Here is a 9,491-nt window from a genome sequence, read left to right as displayed (position 1 = left end):
TATGTGAAATGATACTTTCATTTAATTATTATTTTTCCTATAATTTTTTTTTATTTTTACATGAAATATATTTATCATTTTCAGTGTTTTTGGACATTTTTATTTTAATTTAAAATTTTTTTTTGAACTTTTTATCATTTTTTATATTTTCCTTATTGATATATACATTAGAGTCTGTCAGAGTGGGTCAGGGTTAGTGTGGGTTGTGACCCACTAATATCAACAAATATGGGTGGAAAATGTGTTAAAGGGTCAGTGTGGGTGGGTTAATACTCAACTAGGGGTGTCAATGGACTGATTTTGGTTTGAGCTCCATCCAAATCAAAATCAATTTGGATGGATTGGACAAACCAATAAGACATATTGAATTTGGATGGACTGAATGGACCAATTAGACATATTGAATTGGATCTAGTCCGCCCATAATGAATTTGTATTGGATTGAGCCATTATCTGGCCCAATGATAGAAGATATGAATATAGGTGTCAATGAACCAAGTTTGAGTTAAAACCAATCTAAATTAACAAATTTGAACAGATTGAGTAACTGTACTGATCCAAATTATTCATTGAACTGAATACCCCTATACTCAACCCTCACCCAACCCAACCCATTCATTTACTACCCCTATCTCGCAGACAAGTGAATTGTTAGACATGCTACTGTTATTAATTAGGGCTTCTATTCGTGTGCTCTTGAGTCTTGAACCTTTTAATTGTCAGTACGTCGCCACGTACGTGTAATGAATGGTTTTAGAGATTCTTCACAAAATTTGTTGTCTCCAGCTCTTGTTTCCTTCCACTGTCCATCGTTGCGGATGAAATGAACTTTCCAATTTGATCATACAATGTTGAGTAGCAAAAGACTCTGCCAGAGAGAGAGTGGGAGGGAGAGAGATGAATTGAAAATTTCATTTTCAGATGGTGGTCTGGACGTGTGTAGTGTAAACTGTCAAGTTTAGGCAAGCAGTAATAATGTTGAGGTTAGATCAGTCCCCATAAATGGAGGGCTATATGGCGTGTGAACATGGTTGTGGGCCTGGGCCTTAACCTTATTATGGATTAATCCATCACAGGCCCAACCCAATGGACTTGAAAATTTGCCCGTCGTGGTTGGAGACGTGTAAGACGTCTGTCCATAAACCGAAACAAACAAGGCTAGGCACTGACAGTTTTATACCACCTAATCCTCGATACATGAGAGACAGGTGGCACAAAAGAGTGCTGTCCGGCTGTCCCTACTCCATACTTTTGTTACTAGCAAACCTGGCTTTCCGCTTCCCTTAGCTGTTAAGTAAACGAACCAAGTCCAGGCTTGACTCACCTTCTTCTAGAAAACCCAAGAGAAATTTTGAAAATTTTAAAATTCCAAGAAGAAAAAGGCCGACTTCGTCATCCATCTCAAATCTTTTCTTTTCTTCCTTTTTTTTTGTTTCCTTCTTCTAGAAAATACGCGGTTTTGGCGTCATCACGCCCATCGACTACTTACTAACTACCAAATCTGTAGACTATGCAAATTTCCTTTTCGAGCTTTTGATTCTCCGATTGGACAAATCTACACGGAATAAACAATTTCCTCCCTCCCCCTCTCACTCTAACCTTCCTTGAAATTTCTCTCCCCTTCCCATCTCAATCCTCTGATCCTTTCCTATATATCCTCACTTCTTCCAACATTTATTGGATTATCGGCCTCGTTTACTTGGGTTCCTCTTTTCTTCTTTTTTCTATTCATCTCCATCTCAGGACTCCCTCCCCCTCTCTGCTCAAATATCTTCGAATCATCAAAGGAGAAAAATGGAGAACAATCAGCATTCGTTCTGGCAATTCAGCGATCAGCTGAGGCTACAATCGACAAACTTGGCAAATCTTTCTCTTAACGATTCAATATGGGGGAATTCCTTCACTTCCAAGAGGCCTGAGGAGAGGAAGAATTTCGACATCAGGGTCGGCGGTGACAGATCTTCTTCTGCCAATTTGAAGCAAAAGGGCTCCGATTATAATGTCTTTAATGATGGTTGGAAGATCGGAACTAGCATCGGAGCGACCCAGAAAAACGTTGCCGCTGTTAACGATGTCTTCAACAAGGGTTCGGATCATAATGTCTTCAATGTTGATTGGAAGATCGGGACTAATATCGGAGCGACCCATAAGAAAGTTGCCGTTAATGGATTCTCCAACAAGGGTATTTACTCGAAACAGACCGGAAACAACATGAACATCAGTCACAGCAACAGCAACAATTACAATTACAATAAGAAGAGCAGTAAGAACAACAAGAAAAACGATGACGATCGCGAGGGTAAAGGTGGAAACAAAAACGATAACAACAACAACAGCAAGACCAGCGTTGACAAGAGATTCAAGACTCTTCCTCCATCGGAATCTCTGCCTCGATTTGAAGCAGTTGGTGGATACATCTTCGTCTGCAACAACGACACCATGCAGGAAAATCTCAAGAGGCAGCTTTTTGGTAAGTACCCTTCTCTGTCACGCGCGAGGACGACCGAAAGAAGTATCACTGGGTTATATTTGAGTTATATAACCCAAATATGAAGCAGTACCCTTTTTTGTTGCATTCCTTTCATCTTAAAAATGGAGAATTCTGCAGCCTGAAATATTTGAGCTATATTCTCTCCCCTTTAACGGAGAAACAATTGCAGCCGAAAGTGAAAAGAAAAGGACTTAATTGTAATACTGTAGTGTGTTTTCTTGACTGATCGGTCGTTTAATCTTTTGAAATTGGGAGTGGGATTTGTACATTGTTTACTGAATTCTTGGTTTACCATTCTGTTGGTTGGATTTTCAGGTCTGCCTCCACGATACAGAGACTCAGTCCGAGCTATAACACCGGGGTTGCCTCTCTTCCTCTATAACTATTCCACCCACCAACTCCACGGAATATTCGAGGTTTGTATTTATCATATTTTTTTTTCCTTGACAGTTCCATGCCATTATCAGTTTGGCGTTAATTCCTATTTGATATAGGATTAATTTCGTTTCTATTTTTCTTTGGAAAAAAATACCATTTTGAGTTATGATGATTCAGACAAAATTGTCGGGTAGATATCTATCTAGATACTATACGTCTTCTAGGTTTTTAAAATCTCTTATGTGTTATCCAATTGTCTTTAGGCTGCGAGTTTCGGAGGAACGAACATCGATCCAGCTGCTTGGGAGGATAAGAAGAATCCTGGTGAATCGCGTTTCCCTGCGCAGGTATTTGGTCCTTCCCTTTCTTTACTGTGTGCTTAATTTGTGGTATGGACACAGATTCAATGCCTAAGAATGATGCATAAAATCCTAGTACTTGAGAGGTGCCATACGACTCTGATTTTTTATCACATTCTTTAATAGAAAAGGCTTCTCTGATTCGAAAATGGTTACTGCAAGTATTAGTACTCCTCTCACCTCTGGATCTATTGGGGAGGTTTTTCTTCTGTTAGACTTGTTGATGATGTTGAATTAACGTAGGGAGGAAGAGGTAGGAAGGGGAGGCTAGTCGGGGTTTGCTGTAAAATTGTTACTGTGTTTTGGTTAATTTACTATGATCAAAGAAAGATAATTGTTGCGGTTGTGAATCTGATGTATGGTGGTGTGGGTGTGGATGTGGTTGACAGGTAAGAGTTGTTACAAGGAAAAACTGCGAGCCATTAGAGGAAGACTCGTTCAGACCGATCCTTCATCACTATGATGGCCCCAAATTCCGCTTAGAACTCAATATACCAGAGGTATTACTATTTATTTTGACGCTCATCTCCATATGTGGACTGGTAAATATTAACGATTATATTTGCTTTTGTGTTCTCACCTATTTGCGTGTAATTTTGGCAGGCACTTGCCCTGTTGGATATATTTGCGGAGAACAATCCTTAGAAACAGAGAAGAAATGGCATGCCGGAAGAAAAGTAGAAAACATTACGTCACATACATAAAGCAACTTCCAGTTCCAGAACCAGAGTTACAGAGGGAGGGGGCTTGCTTTCAATAACAGCGCGGTGGCTTAACGAGGAAGATAGGCTAGGCTAGGCTAGGCTGGGCTCATACGATTACGATACGTATACAACTTTTGTCCCAAGTCAAGACCCTTGTGTTGTTGGCCTCTTTTTTGTACAAATGTTGTCATCTCATGTGACATCTCACAAAATAAAACTAAACATACCTATTATTTCATATAAGATATGCTGGGCAGGTGGCTATGTTTCATTAAGATCATAAGTAAGATGCTATGTTGGACCTTAATGAAAGAAATACGAATATATGATGCCTTTTCCTTTGATACGACTACCAATAAGTGTCCTCGTCAGAAACTTTATTATTATTATTTTTTCTTTTGAGAGTTGTGCCGACACCGAGCTTTTCAAGTTTCAAGGCTTCATTTCCCGCGCCTAGTGGGCGGGAGGTGGGAGTGTGAGACTATGCAATGCAATACATCATGCCACACCCTTGGTGGAGATGAATGTTGATTTTTACTTTACCTGGTGAGGAAAGATATATTTGGGAAATTCATGGATACAGTTAAAAGATGTCGAAGAAATGATTAGATATGCTAGCGAGTGTATAAAAACACGTAAATATATCAATAACAAATAACAAGGTATAAATATGTGAAATAAACACTTAATAGAATATCAATTATATGATATTCTAAAACATGTACTCATTGTACAATTATTATCATTTATGATTTTCAATTTTTATTAATTTTTGAAAAAAAATTATTTAGTAATTGTTGTTGCCAAGGACGTGTAAAGCGCAACCATATAATTTTACTTTTTGAGATGAGGGCTGATTGAGTCCGAGGGATAATAGAGTTGAGGGCTAGTTAGGGGCCTCATATCTTATCCCAAGGGCGGTGATTTCAATAGTCAAAGTTGGCAAGGGCCTAGTGAGGGGTCAAATGAGGCCTAAGTAGATATAGCTCAAATGAGGCCATCATGGAGTTTTAGAGAGCTTAAAGCAATAAATGCTAAAATAGTTTATCTAGAGAGTGACACTACTTATTTATACTTAAGCCACTTTGTTATGAGTGGATGGTTAGGATGCGATCTGGCTTGTGTCATGTGTTTTCATTCTGGGTTTGTTATGTGCGTCTAGATCATTTGCCCTCCACTCTCGAGGCCATGGTGTAGGTTCAAGCGGGGATCTCAGCTTCGGCCGAAGGGAGTGTAGTGTCATTTTCTAGGAGGCGCTAAGTGATGTGTTCTGGCGAGGACCTCGGCTTTGGCTTTGGCTTTGTTGGAGATAGATTGGCTCAAAAGCATGAAAACGTCGGCTTTGGCTTTGGCTTTGTTAGAGATAGCCTGGCTCAAAAGAGGGGAGGCATCAGCTTTGGCCTTGGCCTTACTGGAGATAACATAGCTCAAAGGCGTTGAGGCGTCGACCTCGACTTTCGAGGGCTTCCTCCGATACCAAGGGCTCGACTCTGATGGTCCCGGACAATCGTATGCGGGTCATCACCTCGGGCTCCTCGTCTTTGTTACCAAGGTGTAATCCTCTCGATTACGAGGTCTAGCTTCCCCCAAACTGACCTAAATGACCAGCCCTCGAGACAAGACACGAAGAAGAACTTGTTCTTCCAATTGTGCATGGACGACGAGTTATCGACCACCCTCCCATGACGTCCCTGGAAGTAGTAAATACCCGCCTCGGAGGGATGTTGCCTCGGGATGAATGTGCATCGGATGATCTTTGTCATCAACTCGATGCCTCGAAGCCAAGCCATCACCATCACAACAATAATGGTTGTGACGACATTGGGGGTCAGTTGACTCAATGAGATGTAACATCTCAATAACTCGAGGATGAGGGGAGAAAGGGGAAACCTATGGCCAAACCGGAGGTAGTGCTCTTGCACACACCTCCCCCTTGTTTGGCTGCCACAATTGATCACCGACGTCAGGGACCCTAAGCCTATACCCCTTCAAGATGTGGTACTCCTTAGAAAGAGCCTTCTCTTGCTCAATGCTAAGGAGGCTATCCAACTCGGAGCATGGATAGTGCTCTATTTCTATGCCCCAACTTGCATACTCGACCACCAACATAGGGCCCATCTCAAGAGCCTCTTCACCCTCCCTCTAGCGATCCTAAGGCACCCTCGTCGTCCCTCGGCCTTGTCAACCCAGCACTTTCATGGGGAGAATCATCACCCTGTTAGCTGCACTTGGCACCGACAAGAGCAGTCCTCTCCCTCAGCACTTGGATCCTAGGCCTCAGAGGCATGCCCTCAAACTCACAACCATAGCTCTCGCTATTGCTAATGTTGGCCAACATGGTGGTAAGAGGCAAGCTTGTGCCCGAAAGGTCAGGAAGCTTGTAACACTCAAGGCTAGAGTCAAAGCAGGACATGGTTAAGATTCAAGTCTTTACCTAACAAATGAGATCTTGGAATGTTTAAGGGTGAGCAAAGTTGAAGGCCGAGGCCTTTGAAGGTTCAAGTTGTTGAAGGCAAATGAGGAAGACTGTCTTGACTAAGTGCCCTATTTAAAGGAAAATGAATGGCTCAAATCATCTCTGATCCAACGGCCACGGAACGACCACCCTAGCAATCCGAACCAATGCCCAACATGTGTTGTTCACCTCGGGAGATAAGACTATGTCGAGTGGTTTGTTCACTAATTCTAAGCCAGAGGCAACTCAACCTGGTCGACCCAACGCTCGTCTCGCGTACGATCATGACGCGACGACCAGTCTCGCGTACTGTCACAACTCGACGCTCGTCTCGGGCACAGTCCTGACATATGAACATCGAGACCCATCGTGCATACGGTCTATGCCCGACGCCGGGAACCATTTCCAATACGGAAACAACTCGTCGACGTTAACACCCATCTCATGCACGGCCACGACAAGCCTTCTCGTCACCCGTACCTCATATGGTAGCAACCGGACGAGGCCGACGCCTGACCTATGCATGGGCACATCAATACATCTATGAAGCACAGGCCGTGGTGATGACCCGCATACCATTATCCGGGACCATCAAAGACGAGCCCTTGGTACCAGAGGAAGCATTAGTGTGGGCTGGCCGTAGCCTCGCCTACCTCGGTAAGGGAGCTCATATTGTTGGCTTGCTTTTTTGTGCGTAAGTACTAATGTCATTGTTGTGCTTTTGCAGAGATGCGACCAAACGCCAAGAAGTTGTTGTTGGAGGCGATGAAGTTGTTGAAAGAGACCCAGAGCAAGGGCTCGTCCAAGAAACAGGTGCCAAGAGGAGGGGCGCCCACCAAGAGGACACCTCAGCCACAGGCGCCCACTGGTGTCAAAGCTGAGAGGGGGAAAGGATCGGTTGAGGAAAACCAATAGAGAGTGCCTGCCCCGAAGAGGCCAGCCAAGCCACTTCAGCAGTTCAGCCCTCGAGGGGTAAGAGGCTGGCAACAAAGGATCGCCCAACCATGGGCGATGACAAAGGCACGAGCACGCCGAGGGGCCCCGTACTTCGTCCATGCTGAGGGACGACATGTTGTTGATGAAGGGACATACTTTCCACCCTCAGTGGAATGTCAAGGATGGGGACTCCATAAGCACCTCAGGGGTCGACTAGGCCATGCTTACTGGAATGGTGTCGTCAGCCGACAGGCACGCCATGACCCAGAAAGGCATGTAGGGTGTCTGCGGCACCCTTGTGGACCGCATGGCTGAGGTGAATGATACTTGTTTTGTTGTAGGCTGCCTTGTTCTTGCTTTCCTTTTGTTGACAACCACATTTCCATTGTAGGCTACCTGTTATGTCGTTGACCTTTGCAATAAACTGGAGGTCCTTTTGTCTCAGTTGAAAGCCTCCGAGAAGAAGAGGGAGCAACTTAAGGTACGGGTTGCCGAAGTAGAGAGTGGTCGAGAGTCAATCGTCTTGGCCATGCACGAGGAACATGACCTGAGGAAGGTCTTGGAGGTCGAGATCACGATCGAAAAGGAGCTGGTGAGAAACTTGAAGGACGTGTGGAAGGCGTCCTAGGAGAGGAGGCTCCTATCCGAGGAGCAGCGCAAGGCTGTCGAGAAGCAGGCAAAGGAGGCCGTGGAGGCCTAGAAGGCATCGGTGGAGTATGATAAGGCATTGGCTGTCTACAGGGCTTCTGCATATCTAGAGGGCATTGCTAACACCAAGGCCCAAGTACATGCTTTGATGCCCAAGTTTGATGTCAACCAGTTGGGGGCTCCTACCTGAGCCAGGGGCTGAGGTTCCACCACCTGAGGGTCCGTCCATCGAGGAGCAGCCTGCGCTAGTTGAAACGACTGAAGGGAACGCCGAAGTCTGAGGGGTAGTTCTGAGTTGCTCTTTCTTATCTTTCTCTGGTTTTTTTTTTTTTTTTGTAACTTTGTAAGGGTCCCCCCCCCCCCCATCCAAGGCCACTTTTTGAAAAGATACATAGAAAACATCAATGAATACACTTTTTGCATATCTTGTGCCTTCTTTTCCGAGGGATTATGGCCCCTTTCCTTAGTGAGAAGGAAAGGGAGGCAAATGCATTAGCTCTCCTAGCTTGTTCTCCACCCCTAAACTTGCTTAGGACAAGACCGAGCTATGCCGTTAAGGGATTGGGGCCCCTTTCCTTAGCGAGAAGGAAAGGGAGGCGAATGACTTAGTTTTCCTAGCCTGTTCCCCATCCCCGTCAAGGTAGCTAGGCCAAGGTCGCGTTGTGCCGCTAAGGGTTTGGGGCTAGGCACATGCATTAGCCTGCATGGCTTTGCTTTCCATGGAGAATTTTGGGGTGTGAGCTTATGGGTAGACAAGGCCGTGGGGACGTGTCGGGCCGAGGTATGGAACACTTCCCATTTTAGCGAAGTACTTAGTCAAAGCTAGTGTGTTTGTTCATGGTGGGTCAAAGTCTTTGGCCGATGCCATATCCGAAGTCTCGTAGTTTCTTGCCTTAGCGAGAAGGTCAAGTAGGCATATGGCTCACTAAGAGTCGTGTGCCTTGGTCGTTGTCCAGTTCGAGTGTATAACCTTGGTGAAAGTTGTGTGCTTCGACTAGTTGTATGGCCAATAGGTCCTAGGACTTACCATTTTCATTGGTAAGCCTTCAAAAATTACAGCTCATTGGTAGTACATTCGGAGATTCTCAAAGTTCCAAGTACGAGGAACCGGTCTTCCATTCAAGTATTCTACCCGAATGGTGTCGGGGCCGACAACCTGCTTGGTTCTATAGGGACTTCCTAGTTGGGGCCGAGCTTGCCAACACTGAGCTCGGGCACCATGACTTTTCTGAGTACGAGGTCCCCTTCCTTGTAGTGGTGCTCTTTCACCCGAGAGTTGTAGTAGCGAGCTACACTCTACTGATAAGCTGCAACCTTGAGTTCAGCTTTCTATCGGATGCCTTCCAATAGATCCAAGTTGTTTCTCCGTTCTTCATCATTCATGACTTCACTGTACACCTTCAAAGTGTCACTTGGCTGATCTCTACTAGAATGACAACTTCGGTGTCGTAAGTCAAGTTGAAAGGGGTCTCACCCATGGCGATCTGAGGTGTTGTCCATTAGGCCCATAGGACGTTGTA

General features: G+C 44.6%; 1 protein-coding gene and 1 long non-coding RNA gene across 2 annotated transcripts; both read left to right on the top strand.

The window, feature by feature from the left end:
* Positions 1-1,316: 1,316 nt before the first annotated feature.
* LOC148880986 (DCD (Development and Cell Death) domain protein) lies at positions 1,317-4,284 on the top strand. Its single transcript, XM_088963173.1, has 5 exons — positions 1,317-2,470; positions 2,807-2,907; positions 3,133-3,216; positions 3,618-3,728; positions 3,832-4,284. Exons 1-5 carry the CDS (start codon positions 1,795-1,797, stop codon positions 3,871-3,873), a joined length of 1,014 nt encoding a protein of 337 aa, XP_088819299.1. The 5' UTR covers positions 1,317-1,794; the 3' UTR covers positions 3,874-4,284.
* A 2,407-nt stretch (positions 4,285-6,691) lies between these two features.
* On the top strand, positions 6,692-8,388 carry LOC148880985 (uncharacterized). The gene is made up of 2 exons (XR_016104696.1): positions 6,692-7,044; positions 7,115-8,388. It is a non-coding gene; the product is annotated as an uncharacterized LOC148880985 (long non-coding RNA).
* The last annotated feature ends 1,103 nt before the right edge of the window (positions 8,389-9,491 follow it).

The sequence above is a fragment of the Nelumbo lutea genome, chromosome 1 (assembly GCF_056320005.1).
Source record: "Nelumbo lutea isolate HS-2025 chromosome 1, American lotus-T2T, whole genome shotgun sequence".
Taxonomy (NCBI): Eukaryota; Viridiplantae; Streptophyta; class Magnoliopsida; order Proteales; family Nelumbonaceae; genus Nelumbo; species Nelumbo lutea.
The sequence above is the reverse complement of the archived record's forward strand: the minus strand, read 5'-3'. Positions and strand labels throughout refer to the sequence as shown.

What these genes read in the sequence shown, in the direction of transcription:
- LOC148880986 (XM_088963173.1), top strand. Translation starts at nt 1,795, where the DNA reads ATGGAGAACAATCAGCATTCGTTCTGGCAATTCAGCGATCAGCTGAGG. An exon ending in AACTCCACGGAATATTCGAG is followed by an intron (nt 2,908 to 3,132) that starts GTTTGTATTTAT and finishes AATTGTCTTTAG; the next exon opens with GCTGCGAGTTTCGGAGGAAC. An exon ending in AATCGCGTTTCCCTGCGCAG is followed by an intron (nt 3,217 to 3,617) that starts GTATTTGGTCCT and finishes TGTGGTTGACAG; the next exon opens with GTAAGAGTTGTTACAAGGAA.